Source organism: Eublepharis macularius, chromosome 5 (assembly GCF_028583425.1).
Source record: "Eublepharis macularius isolate TG4126 chromosome 5, MPM_Emac_v1.0, whole genome shotgun sequence".
NCBI lineage: Eukaryota > Metazoa > Chordata > Lepidosauria > Squamata > Eublepharidae > Eublepharis > Eublepharis macularius.
In genome coordinates, this window is record NC_072794.1 from 149,396,821 (window position 1) to 149,414,723 (window position 17,903).

The 17,903-nt window shown below is 42.7% G+C and overlaps 1 protein-coding gene across 2 annotated transcripts in view; it reads left to right on the top strand.

Annotated features, from left to right (window-relative positions):
* Window positions 1–17,903, top strand: part of BCAS4 (breast carcinoma amplified sequence 4) — a 73,812-nt gene that overhangs the window by 17,861 nt on the left and 38,048 nt on the right. Inside the window, exons 3-5 of one of the 2 annotated variants that reach the window (XM_054980872.1) lie at window positions 5,845–5,946; window positions 6,941–7,054; window positions 7,657–7,791. In XM_054980872.1, coding sequence (XP_054836847.1) covers window positions 5,845–5,946; window positions 6,941–7,054; window positions 7,657–7,791 — 351 coding nt within the window. The remainder of the gene's footprint in view (window positions 1–5,844; window positions 5,947–6,940; window positions 7,055–7,656; window positions 7,792–17,903) is intronic. The other variant, XM_054980873.1, reaches the window with a different exon arrangement.

Here is a 17,903-nt window from a genome sequence, read left to right on the forward strand (position 1 = left end):
TTACATATTCAACAACAACAACAACAACAACAACATTCGATTTATATACCGCCCTTCAGGATGACTTAACACCCACTCAGCGGTTTACAAAGTGTGCCATTATTATCCCCACAACAAAACACCCTGTGAGGTGGGTGGGGCTGAGAGAGCTCAAGAGAACTGTGACTCGCCCAAGGCCACCCAGCTGGCTTCAAGTGGAGGAGTGAGGAATCAAACCCGGCTCTCCAGATTAGAGTCCCGTGCTCTTAACCACTACACCAAACTCTCTCTCAAATGTCATTCTTTCTTCTCCCATTTTATTATTTGGGTATCCTTTGGGTCCTGGGCCGTGGCTGTTGTACGTCAGGGTCTGATTTGGCTAAAGTGCCTTCCCTTGGCCTTAGGCATGTAAGGGCAGGGATTGAGACAATCCTATTCCACTTCTTCCCCCCTAGCTCTGCCTCCTCTTGATCTGGGAGCTGGGGATGATATATTCTCCTTGGCCTCTTCCATCAAGCCTTTTAAAGACTTTGCCCAGATCTGGGGCATGCCCAGTGACCTCCCTCTACCCAGAAGCCCTATGGCAGGGACTAATGAGGGACTAATAGTGACTTTGCTGCAGTCTCTCCCTTGCTGCTCCTCTTTCCCGCCCCCTGGGTGGAGCTGCCAGACAGCTGATAGCCAGATGGCTAGCTGTGAAAGGGCCAGCTGTCATTCATCAGCTGGCTGCCATATGGATCTTTACAGCGTGCATCCATGGCCCCACTGATGCCATGAGATGCCAAGAAAGGAGGAAGCCTGGCATTGTCCCTGCCTCCCCCTGACAATATCTAAGTTTCCAGATTGAAACTGCTAACAATATCAGGTTTTAGGCCACCGTTCTACACGTTTAGACACGTTACTTAAATATTTCCAATAAAACCTGAAAATCATATCTGTTGATGAGTTTATGAGATCACAGATTGTTGGATTTGTCATTTTTGAATGTGGCTATTGGTTGAATTCTCTGAATTGTCTGCAGTGCCTAAGTTTTAGCAATAGTGTGCAGTATTGCAGTATATTTGCATTAGAATCTACAGTGCTATCTTTTCTGATGGATCTGTGATAATCTCCTCGATGGTTACCTTGTAGAGTCTTGATAATATGTTCTCAGCTGCCTTACAGATTTATTGCTCCTTGGGATTCTTAACTTTTATTTTTTGCTGACTGACTATTCCAGAGAGATAAGATGAAAATATTACTTGGATATTTCCCTTGCTTTTAATTTATCACGTTACTAATTTTCAGTAAATATAGCATGCGTGCACTTTGCATAAATTCATTATTAGTCTGTACCTTCAACCATTCGCCACATAACTTTTTCTAATTTATTCTTAAGCAATTAAGTCCTTAGGAGGACTTTTTTTAAAAACCTTATTCAACATTGTCGTTGCCTGCTTGAAAATTTGCTGGTGGTGTTTGTATTTCTCAATTTTTGTGCATTGAAAGCTGCATCAGTGCAGGGTTGCAGTTGCATATTCAGCTAATCTCGAAGATGAGTATTGGGACAATGTTGTGTATTGACCAGAAATACATCAAACATGATTGGTGACATAACAGCCAATGGCCATCCCTTAATAAAGGCCAATCATGTTCAAGTACATACTTGTTATATTGTATATAGTTATGCAGACAAAGGTATCCTGGAATTGATGATACTATTGGATGTTGGTTAAGTCGGGGGCGGGGTTTGTGTATATAAATACTGGGATTTGCTGTCCTTGGAGTGAGTGTTGAGTTCTTGGTTAATAAAGTACGTTGTTGAGCTAAATCACTCTGGCTGATCATTTGGGCTCCAGGCTCAGTATTCAATAGGCAATTAGTCTGAAATGCAACATTATGATGTACATAAGCAGTCACAAATCTACATCCTCCTTTGTAAAATACATTACAGCTTACCAATGTTGTAATGTTACAGTATTGAATGTTTCTTTGTGTCCTGCCAGCAACAGCCTATGATGTGGGGTGAGAAGACAGAGAAATACATGAAGATGTAGAGGTTATGGACAAACTGTAGTGGATATTACGGGCTGGGGGAGGGGACACACGATTCAGATTTTTTTTTTGGTAGCAGCCATCCCTATATTATAATGCCTAGTTCTGAACTGAGACAAACTGAAATGAAAAGAGGTGTAGCAAATGAGTTCTTGGAGAAGTACCCTCGCTGCACTAAATATCCTTCTGCTGTTTTGGGGACAGGAGTGTTGGAGAATGCGCCAGTTGAATGCTAACTGTGCACTCGTTTGCATGTTCTTTTCTGTAAGACATGCTTGCAATTTTTAGAAAAACAAGGCATGGCTGACAGTGCTCCTCTGCCCTCAGTTTTGAGTGGATAGAAGGATTTTGTAGGTGCTTACAGTTCTCCAGGGCCGTGATTCACTCCTTTATCTTTTTACCAAGATAGCAGTGCAGTTGAGGGTTTGCCTAAAACTGTTTCCTGTGCCAGGTGAACTCTGAAACTCCATACAGTGAAGAATGTTTTTTCTAAACCATAAAAGAACAAAGCTGTATCTTAAATTGCCATGTTTGGTTTAATTCTAGCCTTTGACCTTGACAATCAAGTTACTGAATTAATGCTGACAAATTTCCAAATAGTGGTTTTGATAGTACGTTTTTGGCTTATCCCTTAGGGCCATGAGGCTACTGTTGTGCCGCTCAGCTGTGTTGGGACCGCAGCCTCTGCAACTCCTGGCACGCTATAGTTTTGCCATTTTCACTCTACAAGCTTCTTGGGGAATATCATTGTTAAATTAAATTGGTGTGAAGTCTAACATAGTTTGAATCTTTTTTTTTCTTAATAGGCAATGCAGCTTAGAGCTTTAATGGAACAATTGGTATTTCCTATTGACAGATGTACTCTTAAGTAAGATAATAAAACTGGAAGGCTAGGATAATTATTGGGCCCTTTCCCTTCTTACCTTCTCTCCACATGCCAGGAACATGTGCTCTTTCACTCTGCCCTTTCTGTCTCATATTTATAAAAGAAAGGATTTATTACACACTGCTTCCTTAATAGGCATGTTAGGTAGAGGGAGTATTACGTCGACTGAGTTTCTTACTTAGGGAGACGACTCATGATCAGTGCCTCCTGAAGGAGCCCAAAATCTTCTTTAAGCTGCTGAGAAAACTGCAGCTTAATGCAAGTTTCAAGGAGGGTCAGGCTTTGGCTGATGATTTTACCACGCCAAAAGAAGCGCTTGCATTATCACGTGCTGATTCCTCTTCAGCACCTTTGCTGCTATGGGTCTTCCGTACGCTTCAGAATAAAGCCGCCAAAGCTCCCGTTCTGTGGCTTCATAAGCTGCTCCGTGTTTTATCCCGTTGTTCACTTCTCCTTTCAGAGGAAGGTGGCTGCTTTGTCCTTGTTGTGATGGAGTTGCTTTCAGTGCCATTCATTTGATTACTGTCTTGTTTTGTCTACATCTGCAGATTTGCATTACATATACTTGCGTTAGCTTTCTAAATGGTTTTTTGGGGTTTCTTCTTTCCCCCACTTTCAAGATTAACAAACAACTTCCACTTGCTTATCTTTGTTATTCTCAGGAGGGTCAGTTTCTAATCCTGCTCATCCAACCAATAATTTGAAATATTATGCAACAGAGGCAACTATCTGGGTTAGCAGGTTATAAAATGGAGCCTGCGGTAGTCTTTTCTGGTTCAGCTTCTAATAGTGTAAAACGTAGTGTGCTTTTTAGAGTCTTGCGTGTTATTTTTTAGGCCTCTTGGAGGATAGCTAATTCTCAGCTATAGAGAGACCGAGCATCACTTCATATGACACAAGCTAAGGAAAGCCTTACAAAAGGTAATAGGCTGTTCAAAAATTTGATTTGTATTGTGTAACTGGCTGCTTAGCTACTGAATGCATTGTCAGGTACACACACGCCCTTCTCCTTGCCAGCCTCTGGGACCAAACCCAGCATCTGCTAGTCCCACTGTGGCCACAGATGAACATTGTAAAGAACCACAGGCTAGCCAGCTGTGTTACCGAAACTGTGATACGCATGGAGGCCCTGTAACAAGCAAAGACATCCCCTTGCTGGCCCAGAACAAACACGTGTGCAGTGAGGGATTTAAGACAATATTTTGGGATCTTTAATCTGTGTATACCGAGGTCCAAATCCAGCCCAGAACTCAGAATATCCAGGGGAAATAAGCACTCTTAAAATGAAAAGGGTTTTACTGAGATAACATAAGCCAAATTAAACAACTGTTACAAGAAAAGAGAGAGAGAGAGACTTCAAAGCAGCAAACCAGAAACCTTTCCCTAACAGCTACTTGTCTACAGGGGTGGGGGGAGCATGCAACCTGTCCTGTAGAGGGTGGAGATCCTGATGCAAAGAGCAGAAGAGTGAGGTGTAGAGACAGAGACCAGCTCGTGTCTCCAAGGAACCTGTGCCACACAGGGACAGCAGCTGGAAAAACTGCTGCCAAGTATTGGGGATTTGGGGGCTATCGTATGAATGATCATGATCTGGAATGTACTGGTCATTAGGTGGGGCAGTGATAAGTGAACAAAACACCAGGCACGAGGCAGATGTCTGTTGCTGGGAAGGTGATGGGTCTGTGATAAGGCTGAGCACCTGCCAGATCCTGCACTGCATTAAGGCTCTCAGAAAATCCAGTTCTGGAGAATCACCCAAGTTTAAAGTGGGGAGGAAACTGATGTTGAAAAGGGGAGTTGTCCAGGTTTGCATAGAAGTTAAAAATGCTTCCTGGAGGAGGTTCAGAGAAACATAGACCTAAAGCTGGGTGAATAACGAGATTAAGGAGGGGGCAGAAAACTTCCTGTACAGTCGTTAAGATAAGGGAAGGAATTTGCTGGGATTAGTCCATTGTGTATTGTCTTGGAGACTTGGGTCGTTCATAGGCTCAATTATTCAGGGAGGAGGCTCCAAAGTCCTTGGGGAGAATGGCCTTCTGGTTTATTCAGCCTGAGGTGGGCTCTAGGGAGGAGCGGGTCTGCATTCCACTGCTGCTTAACAACTCACCACCTTGTCCTTGGCATGGCTGCTGCTTAATGAGCCACTGCCCTTAGCTTAACTTCAGCAGGATGCAGACTATATTTTCTAGCCCTAAGCCCATGTTAGAACCAAAGTGGAGGCCCAAAAATCCCCCCCCCGTAAGGCAAGAGTTTGAGGCTGCAGCTGATTAATGGGGACTAGCCATTTAAGACAGCTGGTCCTTCGTAAAAGGCCACCTCTCAATCAGCTGTCTGGAAGCTCTAACCTCAGAGGAGATTGCTACACCACAGGTCTCTCCCAGATGTGTCCATGCTCCCATAGTCCCAGTCATGGCTAAGGCCTTTAAAAGATTTGAGGGAGGAGGCCAATGAAGACACACCAGCTTCGGCTCCCAGCTCAGATAGGAGTAGAGCTAGGGGAGGGGAAATGAAACAGGTGCTGCTTAACACCCCCCCCCCCCCAAAATCTGAGGCCAAGGGAAAGCACTACAAGTTGGATTCAGGCACGTGACAGCCATGGTCTGGGGCCTGTCACATGCGGAAGATAGACTTGGACACAGTCTACTGCTACAGACAGACTAAAACAGCTACACATCTTGATCTAGACTTGGACACAGTAGGAAATAAGAGAGCACTTAATATTGTTGACACTAAATAAAAATTGACTAAATGTTTGCCTGGATGGGAGCCCACTGGGAGATCCCTGTAAACTGAACTTCCTACATGGATTAGTTATGGAAAGTTACATGGATTTATATGATATAAATAAAACAATAGTACTTGCGTTTTTAAACAATTGAGTGAAAGGTGTTCTGGAATTTACTGGAAGTGTTTTCTGATTCATCTCTCTTCCTTTGTCTGTACAGATTAGAAGTGACACATCCCAACTTTTGGATGAGGCGATTCCACTCATTAAAGCCAAGATGATAGAAATGAACAACATCTATATGAAGGTGGACAAACTAGAGGTTTGTTATTTACATTAACTTTTGTCCGGAAGATTGTGCATTTGAAATTTCTTCCTCTCCAAATTTTGTAGATGATCTGATCCATTGAGTTGGATCCCACGATCCACAGTTGCAAGGATTGTGGGATCTTCCCCACCTTCCCCTCTCCCTGGAACAATTTCTGATCCTGTGAAAGTTTATTCTCTGTGTTGAGGGACTTGTGTGTACTAAAAGACGCACCAGTTGCGCTGCTGTTGTGGAGAGGGGGAAGAGGATAAAATTTCTCCTTTTTCTGCTCATGCACAAGACAGAAAAGGGCAATCTCATTCTGTTCCTTCTCCCCCTACTAGACCCCCCTGACTGGTACAGTGTATACTGGTACAGTATACACAAGTTCCTCACCCTGAGAATAAACTGTCCTCAGATCGAAATGGCAGGCGTGGGGTGGGGAATATTCCAGACCTTCAACGCTTTCTGCTGGCAGTTTAAGAGGTCTAAACAAGTGTCTTCCAAAAACGAAAGCTATCATTCTTGATCAGAAAATATATAATGATCATAACCAAGTTTTCATGGCCCGTTTTATTTCTTGAGGTGGAATAATACCAGAAATCTAGCTATATGAACTCTTAGACATTTGAAAATGTTATCTAGCTTTCTGATAGCTGGCATATAGGATTTTAAAATACTTTTTCCTGATCTAACCTTGACTATTAAAAATGAAAAAAAATTCAATCTTCTCGTCCATGGATGGGTATGTATACCGAATTTAGCTTGGTGCTATATATCTATCTACAAAATTCAGGTTTGCTCTGGATAACCTTTTAGAGAACTTTTTAAAAGGCCAGTGAGACATCTAACTAAAGCACAGATCTTACAGACATTCAGAAAATTAGGGTTTTTACCAGTTTCTCCCCAAATTCAAAATTCAGCAAAAGAAAAAATAAACAGAGGCAAATGCAGACTGTAGTCTTCAAAACTTTTATGCCTATTGACTGTAGGACTCTGGTTTCCGTAGACTGAAATGACAATTCTCCAGGCATTGGTTCAGCAGATGAGGTGGCATGAAACATTTATGAACATTCTAACTGCTGTGAAGTTTTTAAAAACTGCCAGCGTGAAAGGCTTTAAGGTAATGGACTGACGCCCTCACTTTAACCTGTTATATTTTTGGGTTGGCTGAGTGCAAGTTTCTTCCAGGATAAAACATGGCACAGATACTTATCATACTGTTTAGTATCTGTGTAATCTGTATAATGGTGTTTAACTGGCTTGGAAGTAAAAGAAGCAAAAAGGGTAGTTTTTACACTTAAAATTCAGCAAGGTTTTGTGACATGATAGAGCTTCTCTGCCATGCAAATGAGATTTATAGTAGATAGAAAGTCAATACAGCAGATTTGTATTGTTTCAAGGAAGCCATTAGCATTTTTCTTTCAGTAGATTAGAACACTCTGTATGTCCATATTTACGCATTTTCTACTTGATAAAGTAGTATGAAGTTGGTTAATATGGTTCTAAGTCTGAGAGATGACAATGAATAGATCTATTGCCGAAATTCTGCATTGGAGGTTATGCACTGATTCAGTATGTCTGTCATTTGTACAAGGACTGTGATTGCTGGAGGGAGCAGTTACTTAGAAGTGCCCTTTGTAACACTAGGATATGGAACCACAACAACTCTGAAACCTAGTGCGACTCCATCTCATTCGCTCATTTCTCCTCTAACATCTGTAGGCATTTGTTAAAATGGTTGGACAGCATCTTTCTTTCTTAGAAGAACAAGTGCTGCAAGCAGAGAAGGCTCATGCTGTCCTTCCGTACACTGTCCGAAAGCTATTTGGATCTTCTGCTCTCCCTTTATTTAACAACGTAAGTGTGAAAGTTCTTCACTGCATGATGGAAATACCTTTTTGCTGCACATCTTGTCTGTTTACTGCAATTTATGATTTGTTGTGCAGTTTTATTGTGCACTTTTCAAAAACCTTTTATGCCATCCAGAGATGGTTGATTTTAGTAGCTAATTTAAAATACATAGGTTATATTCAGAGTCACATTTTGAGGTCCAACATGTTGATCTTCTTCTCGCTGCTCATGTACATGTGAACTTTCACCTACATGTCAGCTATATGATTCTGTTCCGCAGATGAAAGCTCAAGCCCATCTTAGGTCCTCCTGAACCTAGAACCGTGGAAATGCCACTTTCATCTAGACTACAAAAGGATGCCTAGAATGTATTAAGGTTTAACTTTTTCACATCAAGCAATCTTGGATATGCAGCCCATCTTGAATTCCATCATGCTCTTAAAGCATGTGGTTAATCGCTTTCTAAGAACATGAGTATATGCTTCTACAGGCTTTAGAGAAGGGAGTAAGAAAAATAATCATTCTGTTGTTCGTAATCATCAGTGTGGTTCCCTGCTCCTTTTCCACTAGCTTTGCTTTTCTGCTTAATGAAGGTAGCTTGTGAAGATCTCTGGTAATGCAGTTAGATTGGAAGGCATTTCCTGCAAATTTGTGTAATAGGTTTGAACAAAGATAAACTTTGCAAAAATACATTTCTTAGCAATTAACTTGCCAAACATTACATTTTCAGAGTATTAGAATCCCACTTAATATTCCAGAGTGCTGACATGGACGTCAGTTGTTCCTGCAGTAACAGTGATGTTGCATAAATATCTTGGAACGTGTTTCTACATGAGCAGTTACTCAGGGAATGCTCAGATGGCATCATATCCTCACTATAGTGCCCTAAACTGGAAAAACAGTAAGCAGGCAAAATGGTTTCCTCTAACATACAGGTGACTTCTCTCTGACTGTTTTCACACAAGAGACTAAAGCTTTTTTTTTATTGCCACATGTACAGCCTCTCCCACCCAGAACTGGAAAAACTGAGCATGGCTAGTACAATAGTTTCTCCTCTTCCAGAGCGCAACACAGCCTGCCATCTGGCCTTGTGCATGGGGGCGGGGGAAGGTGGGGAGGGCAGAGGGGCTCTCTTGCAGGCTGCACTAGCACAGCACAGAGAGCCAAGTTTAGCCTGTCCCTGCTGTGTAGGAGGGGCTTTCTTACTTGCAGGCAGATTATGCCTTCTGCTGCTGGAAGGGTGGAGTTCTGTTTGCTGTTGGAGGAAGAGGCTTGAGCTTCCCACCAAGCAGCAGTAAGACTCAGCTGGCTGTCTTGTAGCGTACTTCTCGGTGCCCATCGGAATATGGCATTAGTCCATTTGTAGATCAGAGTTTGAAAACCACTGGTGTAGGATGTGCTTTTGTTAAAAATGGCATGTCTTATTTTTTGCCTTCCTTCTTGCTGTTGTACTCTTTTCACTCGTCCATTAAGCATAGTGCTCAAAAGGTCTCTGTAAATAGAATGAACTTCGTAATGAGTTGTGTGAATAATATTACCAGAGGTGTTAATTGCAAAACAGATGCCTGTAGGAAAAACTGATGGGCAATAACTGGATTATTCCATGGAAAGTGTAGAACTTGAGACTTATTGAACAGAAGGTTCCAAACCCCAGGAATGTGGGTGGAGGGTGCTCCTCTGGGAACTTGGAGTGCTATCTGACTCTGGGAAGGTAGCCTGTGAGAATTTACAATATGTATACATTCCTTTTCAACTGAGATAGCTTTTAAAAAGCCACTTTGGGAATCAATTACAAAATCCAAGAAATATTACCTAGTAGCAATAATAGCTAATTAAATTATGAGCAATATGCTGATACAGAGAAAAGAACTAAGAAAGCAGCAACTATTCAAATGGAAAGGTGCAATTTGCTCTCAGATTTGCAGCAGGAGGATGGAGGAACTATGGAAGTCTGTGATGATCCAAATCTTTACTCCCTTCCTAGTGTTCCATTACAGCTATTCTTTCAAGGGTTATGGTAGCCATTGGAGGGATGGAAACTGTACCACCCCCAAAACAGACTTAGCAAGAACAGATTTTTTTTTGGTCTTTGGGGTGGGGCATCCCTCATCTGAACCGAGATGAAATGATTTCCTTGCTTCCTTCTTAGCAGCAGTAAAAAGGAGGCAAGGAGTGGGGATAAATGCCCGTGTCACAAAATTTCAAAATCACAGTGTAGATTTTGATATTGGGCGGGTAGCATCCCATCATATTTGTCGATGTCAAGCTGCAGGGTTATGATCAGATTTGAAAAGTTATGATTGTGTTATATATTTTGTTTTTAGGTATACATAGCCTCCAATCTCAACATTTCCCTGGCTCCTGTTCATTGGCATTTACTTGAAACCTTCAAATGTAGTAAATCGGGTGTCCATGAAGACTACCATGCCTGTGCTTTGGAATTGTTTCCCTTTTGCAATAAGAATTTCAAAGATGTTACAGGACTCTTTGGCTGTATTTTTAAGCATATGAAACCAAATAGTCCCAAGTTATAATGTTTAAGACTATATAGATACAAGAAGAAATTTTGTACGTGTGGCATATTATTCTTGTTTCCTTATGGTCTTAAATATCAACGTGGGCTTTCATCTGGTTAGGTGTGCTTAGGAATACAGCCAAGGAATCCCTATCCCAAGTTCTCATTCATTGTAAAAGAGAAAAAATTAGCCATGTTGATTTGTTGTGGCATAAACAGAATCCAGTGGACATATGCAGTTATTGGGCTTACTTCATTAGATACATGATTAACACTAGACCTGGGCACGATCCAAAAAATAATCCCGATTTAGCTGATCGTGATTCCGCAGCGGCGCCGAACCCAGGTACCCGAACCTTGCCGATCAAGTCCCGTTTCCGATACAGAATCGGGAATCGGGAATCGGGAAGGCCGACACGGGAGGGCGCCCCACCACCAACACTCCCCCAGACCAGAGTGACCAGGCACTAGAGTGTGTAATACTGTGTGAGCCCTGAGCCAAGGAGGTGCCCACTGAGCTTGGCCCCAGAGCTAGACGGCAGCCCTGGAAGCAGAGAGAGAGAATAGGAATAGAGCCCAACCCCAGCTGCAACGCTCCCCCCCAGACCTGAGCCCTCAGCCGAGGTGCCCACCGAGTTTGGCCCCAGAGCTAGGCAGCAGCCCTGGAACCAGAGGAGATATCTCCCTATTCCCTAATTCCTTATCCGCTGAAGCCCAAAGCTAAAGCTCCCTCCCTCTCTCTCTTGTGCTTTCTCTCTCCAAAAGTGGCAAGCGAGAGCTCGCCTCTGTCCCACTCCACCCACGAGTGGAAAGTGAAACTTTGTTGCGCAGCACATGGCTATTTATAAAGCCTGGGTCTGCTACGCAGGAGGGCTGTGTTTGGCCGTAAGAGCTGCCTCTCAGGCTTTGCAGGGATGAGGTTCGAGTGCCCATGGCTACAGAAGAACACCCCCTTCCCCCGCCCTCCCCTCTCTTCTCCCAAATGGACGAGACAGGCACGTGCTTTTCTGGCTGCTCCGGGGTTGGAAGGAAGCCCTGCTGATCAAGGAAAGCTGGGCTTCCATTCGCGTTTCCAGGGCGACAGAAGGAGGGCAAACAGCTCCGGCATTCCCCAGGCTCTGTTTCCATGGGGCTCCGTTCCCTCGGGAACAGATGGCTGGCGCAAGACTGTCTGCAGACTGCAATCCCGAACGTAAACCGATCGATCCGATCGAGACCCGATAGAGCGCCCCACCCGACCGCTGAACCGGGAGCCGTGGACAGAACCCATCAGCCCGGTCCCGATGGCGCAAACGCCAAAATCGGGGCAATTTTCAGACCGTAATTCCGATCGTGCCCATGTCTAATTAACACTCCATAGCAGCAGACTGTTTGCTGCAGAGGAGCAGGCATACTTCATTGGAGAATTGGGAATTCAGTCTCGCAAATTCAGTGAGAGAACTAGGATCTGCTTCCAGAGACTTGGTATGGCTGGCTATGGAAAAGTCTCGTGACTAAGAGCATCTTGATGCTGATCTCGAAGGAACTAATGAATATATATATTTCTCAACATGACTAAATCTGTGGTTACTTAACTCTGGAGACTGAAGCCTTGAGCAGACAAGACAGATCTTTTTACAAACCTGAAAAGGCCTCAGGTTTGCCAAACAATCTGAAATTAATGTTCTCAGTGGCTGTTGCTAGGCAACCTCAACCGTATTACCAGTCTTCAAGCTTTGGTTTCTGAAAGTAAATGGCAAGAGAAGGGGGCAAGGTTCTATACAGGGACATTTCGGCCCTTGAGGGAGGACTCATTGGGACCAGGCCTGGTAGCAACACCCAAACAACTTGCTACCACCTGAGTTTCATAACTCATCCAGGGAGGGTTGCCAGGTCCAGGTTGGGAAATTCCTGGAGATTTGGGGGGTGGAGCCTGGAGAGGGTGGGGTTTGGGGAGGGGAGGGGCCTCAGTGGGGTATAATGCCATGGAGTTCAACCTTCATAGCAGCCATTTTCTCAAGGGGAACTGATCTCTGTTGCCTGGAGATCAGTTGTAATTCTAGGAGATCTTCAGCTACCACCTGGAGGCTGGCAACCTTACATCCAGGCCTGGCCACTTGCTACTGTTCAATAGTAGCCATTTCATGAAAGTCATTGTGGTGTAATGATTAGAGTTTCAGACTTGGCTCTAGGAGACTCAGATTCAAATCACTACTCTGCCATGGAGGCTCATTGGGTGACCTTAGACTGGTTACACATTCAACCACACAACGTTGTTGTGAGGATACAATGAATGAGAGAAGCGTGATGTAAGCTGCTTTAGGTTCCCATTGTGGAGAAAGGTGGCTATAAATTATAAATATAGCTGAAGATTGAGGGGACTCAGATAAAAGGATGGTTGGTGGGTAGGAATGAGAGAAGGAAGCAGGGAAAGGTGAAGGTATGGGGGGTGGTCAAGAGGTGGGTAAGAGGAAATAGTGTGGGGAAGGGGATCTGGGGAAAATGTGGTGCCCTATGTAAGTCTTTGTGGATTCCTAACAACATAACTCGGCCTGGCCTTAGGGTTGCCAACTCCTGCTTTGGAAATATCTGGAGATTTGGGGGTGGAACCTGTGGATGGCAGGGTTAGGGAAGGGGAGGGAGCTTAGTGGGGTATAATGCCATGGCATCCATCCTTCAAAGCAGCCATTTGCTCCAGAGGAACTGATTTCTGTTGTCTGGAAATCAGCTGTATTCCTGGGAGATTGCCAGTCCTCACCTAGAGGTTGGAATCCCTACCCGGCCTGGAGGCTGGCATTGCACCACTGGGCCGAGCCCAGTGGCTGTCGCTGCACAACTGGTTTTCCTGGGTAGAGACTGCTGGGGGAGGGAAGAAGGGATAGCTGAAGAACAGGGCAAATAAAGGTAGGTTGGTTGGTGAGTGGGAAGAAGAGAAGGAAGCAGGAAAAAGGGGAGATGCTGTGGGGGATTTCAGGGAAGATTTGGGGGTGGAACCTGTGGATGGCAGGGTTAGGGAAGGGGAGAGTATGAAATGAGATGCCCCATAGAATCTTTGTGGGTTCCCCACTTATGAAGTTGTATTAAGAATTTAAGAGCAATAAAAAATTATTGTTCACGTGTATGTGTTTAACTTCATCAGTAGTCACTGCCCAAACTAGAATAACCTAAAAAGAATAGGAAATACGTTGTTTTCGGCGCACAGCTTTAATAATCTTGTTCTTTTTAATGTAATAACTATTAAGTTTTAGTGACTAATAACTGTTTTTGTTGGCAAGCCAGTACCTCCTAATCTACCCTTTCCCACTAGTCTTAGGAGAAAATGTCACAACTTGTAATAAACATCTTTAAAATATGTAATTGATGTTGTCTATCAAAGCTAAGGACTGGGAGACAATTTAATATTAATACAGATTATAGCTGCTTAAAAAAGACACAGTTTGCTGAGAAATATTTTTATATTTGTGTTATTATATGTATGTGTGTATTTAGGTTCCAGCCAACTTATCTCAGTCTCACCTGCTTCTTCTCAGTGCTTACAGCCCCCGTCATGATTGTTGTCCAAGCAGCACAGCCTTTTTTGTAGTGAAACGGGACTCTTCCTCCTTTTTGGTTTTCAACCAGGAAAAACTGGTTGAATCCAACCCCTTGACTAGGATAAGATGGGCTTCCTCTTGTTTGCGAGGTCACACAGAATAAGCAGCAGGGTCTTGAAAATTTTTCTGAGTTTTAAAATCTGAAGTAAGGGCTATGGCCTCTCTTGTAGAGGTTTCATGAATGCATGCACAGACCAAACACTTTTAACCACCTTTCTCTCCAGTGTGGTTTTAGAATAGGTTGACTGAGTTTTTCTCCATTATCACAAATAAAAAATAGGCAATCCTCCTGGAAAATACAAGTGAATGCTTGAAGCACTAGTAACTTTGTCCTCCCCACCCCTCTTATTATATAGAGCTACCATGTGGGTGCATGGCACACAGGCCTTTTTTAATGTGCAGAAGAACATTTGTTAAGTTCAAGAATTCAAGTTTCCTGCATTGGTGCTATAAAAAATTTCCAGTACTGAGGATTTTCTCCCACACTATGTAGGCTTTGAACAGTGCAATCCTTTGCAGAATTAATTCAGTCTGAGCTCGTTGAAATCAGTAAGCTTAGACTTGAGTTCCTTCTGCATAGGGTAGTGCTGTATATGTCACGGAATGTAACTCTAAGCAACAAAGTGTTTGCATGCATACCAAGGAGGTGCATTCTAGAGGCACATCTTAAGTGTGTGAATTACGATCCCATACCACTGCACAGTTCTGAACTTTCTTTTTTAAAAAAGTCCTGCAGCCACTTTTTGAGAAAGTGGCTTGGTGGTTTAGATCTGGCTGATATGTGTATGTATGAAAGATTTAAACCAAAACAGAAGAATCTGCTCCTTATCTTTTCTTTTTTCAGGCAGAGAATGCATGAAGAACTGTATTGTATCTTGGTGCTGCATGTTGATTTCAGTATGTCTAACTTGTTTGTCTGTTATACCTTGGTACTTTCAGCACTTTACCCTCTTTCCAGTCTATAATACAGCAGCTTGGGAGCAACCTGTTCATACTGGATTTGATCCACAGTATGGCAAGCAGAGTTCCGCTCATTGATGTAAAATTTCCTCCCCCTCCATTGGAGCCATCTTCACTTTCCTCAAATTGCTGTGCTTGAATATTGGGGGGGGGGGGGCTCCCAGGAATGCCACTGGGCACAGTGTGGGGGTTCTGTGATGAGGGGTGAAAATAATTCTTCCCCTTTTCTTTGAGTAGAAATGCCCTTCTGCTGGCAGAAAACATGGTTTGACTCAAACCTGGTTTGTATGGACTATTCATATTTTGGGAGCTCTGTATGTAAGAAGCATAAAAATTATTAAGGATTAATTACTCTCTGTGAAGAAAGAATTTTGTATCTGATCAAATTTTAGTTTATACTGTTTCCAGTTACAAAATGGTTGGGGTGTGTGTGTGTGTGAAGATGGCAATGTCCAACAGTATTTTTTTCTTTAAATAATTTAAATAATAACATTTGATTTAGATACCGCCCTTCAAGACAACTTAATGCCACACTCAGAGCAATTTACAAAGTGTATTGTTATTGTCTGTCTGTCAAAAATGAAGTAGTTGGAAGAGGTCAACCAGATGTTTGGAGCTGTGTTATCTACATTCTGGTTACATCCTCCTTTGTATCCCATTAAACAGTCAAGAGCTGCTCTTTCTGTCCTCAAGTAGCCTTTGGAAGCTGTGGTCAGATACATGAAGGTGAACAGACTGAAACTGAATCCAAACAAGTTTAAAGAGCCAGTTTGGTATAGTGGTTAAGAGCACGGGACTTTAATCTGGAGAGCTGGGTTTGATTCCCCACTCCTCCACTTGAAGCCAGCTGGGCTAGTCACGGCTCTCTGGAGCTCTCTCAGCCCCACCCACCTCACAGGGTGTTTTGTTGTGGGGATAATAATGACATACTTTGTAAACTGCTCTGAGTGGGCATTAAGTTGTCCTGAAGGGCGGTATATAAATCGAATGTTATTTGTTGTGGTGGTGGTGGTGGTGGTGGAGGAGGAGGTGGAACATTCTTGTGCTCTGGAGGGATTTACAGTGCAATCCTTGCTTTTTTCACTCATTTGGAGACTTTGAAGGGTATAAACCAGTTTAGGATTGCACTTGTAAATGTGCAGACAACTGATGGGACCTCATGAATACAGTTTTGGGATCCTCTTGGACCTTGTTGTTCTTTTCTCATAATTTGTTGCTTTCTATCAATTGCATTTGCTGTACAGTGATATTTGTTCTTAGAGGACATGGGCTTTGCAATTCTAGCTTCTGGAATATTTTTTGAACAGTTCTTGAAGGTAACTTGAATGCTGCAGCCCACGTCCAGTTAAATGTCAGGCAGTGGGAGCATGTGTAGTTTTTACTTCATCACTGGCTTCTGGTGTGCTTCTAGGCCCAATTCAGGGTTCTGGTTTTAATCTATAAAGCTTGACGTTAAAGTACATCTCTGCCTGTATCAGTCCTCCTGTCATCGTTGTCAAGTCAGACCTTGCTTTAATTACCATCTTTTTATGCAGTATGAACATCTACTGTTGGAATCTGGAGATTTGTAGCTGTGATGCTGAAGCTGTGGATTGACTTCCCTTTGGAGGCAAGAAATTCTTTCAGAATTTTCCCTTTTGGACTGGTTTATATTTTTAGCTCTTTTATTATGCTTTTTATAAATTCTGTTTATATTGGTTTTAGATACTGTAGTTTTATTGTTTTCCTGTGTCGTTGTAAGTTTGAAGACATGTGGAAAACAGCTTATAATTTTTAAAAATAAACCAGCAAACAGGCACCCAAATTATTGCAACTTACTTGCCTTGACTTTAAAGGGAAGCAAGCATTTAGATTTGCACCCCTGCTTTAAAGACTGCCTTGTGCCCTTTTGTGTCTGCCTCTTTCTTTTTTGTGTTCTTGAAAAAGACTAGTCAAGAAATAGTCTTGGAGACAGGATCGACACAGGGTTGAAAGGTAAGGCTCCATCAGCCTTCTGTGAGTGATCTGGTTCTGCATTTTGCAACACGTAGATCTTGCTTCATTTTATGACGGATGTTAATCTATGTGCCATCTTCACGTTTTAAACATTGGTTGATTGGTTCTCTTTTTATGACCTTGGAGGAATTCATGTGTGTTGGCTGATGTGATTCGTACAGAGGTCAGTTTGAGAGTGCTAATTAAAACCACCACTTCTAAAAGCTATGAGGTCACTGGCTACCCATCACCAGATGATAAATGTGTCTTTTCAGCTGCCAAAGACTGAACCATCATGAAATCAGTAGAATGGAATGTTACCGCTCGACCTGAAAGAAACTACTCCAGTGTATGGTGGAATATGGGCTAGCTGCCACAATACCATGAAGTCCACAATGTACCCTAATTATCTCCCCCTCCCCTAATTGAGCTACCTGAGAAAGCAAACTCTACCATCCCTATTTTCTTGGGTTTGTCTTAGCCCCAGTTGAGACTATTTGTTTCTGGGTTTGGAGAAGGATGTTAGAGTCAAGCCTGAAATCTTAGTTTCTCCCTCAGCTTTGTGCTACAGCTGCGCAAGGCTAAGTTGTCCTTGAAACACAGTCTCTGTAATCTAGGATTTCCAAATTCTAGTAAGCAAAAACACTGAGATTTGTTATGATTTCTGTAGGTTTTTGTATATGAATAGGTGAGGATGCTTTCAGTATAAAACTATTCCAGTTGTTTTTCTTTAATCGTAACTATTTGCGCTATGGTACCAAACAGCATGTATGTTTTTGTTTATAAATTCATTTTCATTTTTTTTTTGTAATACCTGCTTATAATTTAATTATATATCTAATTCCAAACTTCACCATGGAATTTGGCTCAAAAAATCCACAAACAGGAGCCAGGAATAGTTGGGAAAATTTCTTTACAAATCTGGAGGAAGTGCCATGTTTGCAGCAGATAATTTTTTTTTTAATTGGGATATTAGCCCCCTGTCCAAATAACAGAAGCAACATCTGTAGCTTTAAGAAAAGAATGCCTACTATATTCTGAGATCCCAAGGCCATTTGGAGGCTTGCTGGGCCCTGCAACAATATTACCCAGCCTTC